The 230-nt window shown below is 57.0% G+C and overlaps 1 protein-coding gene across 1 annotated transcript in view; it reads left to right on the top strand.

Annotated features, from left to right (window-relative positions):
• Positions 1-51: 51 nt before the first annotated feature.
• The window catches only part of LOC119582088, a 4,085-nt gene continuing 3,906 nt past the window's right edge, over positions 52-230 (top strand). Inside the window, exon 1 of the mRNA XM_037930334.1 lies at positions 52-135. Coding sequence (XP_037786262.1) covers positions 52-135 — 84 coding nt within the window. The remainder of the gene's footprint in view (positions 136-230) is intronic.

The raw sequence follows: 230 nt of genomic DNA, 5'->3' as shown, positions 1-230 counted from the left end.
CATCTGCTGCCTGTTGCCGACGCGTGCAACCCTCCTTTCAGAACGGTCGCGATGCACGCGGCTTTTGCATTGCTCGCCGCCGCGTCCCTGGCCGCAACGCCGGTGGTGGCTGTGTCGACGCGCAGGTTCCGTCAGGTGAGTCCACAGGTCGCTCTCATTACCTTAGGTTTCCAGGTGTTTATAGATAGGGGTGATTACTTTGCTTATTCTGATGATGTCTAATTGCGTGC

Source organism: Penaeus monodon, chromosome 15, assembly GCF_015228065.2.
Source record: "Penaeus monodon isolate SGIC_2016 chromosome 15, NSTDA_Pmon_1, whole genome shotgun sequence".
NCBI classification, from domain to species: domain Eukaryota; kingdom Metazoa; phylum Arthropoda; class Malacostraca; order Decapoda; family Penaeidae; genus Penaeus; species Penaeus monodon.
The sequence above is the reverse complement of the archived record's forward strand: the minus strand, read 5'-3'. Positions and strand labels throughout refer to the sequence as shown.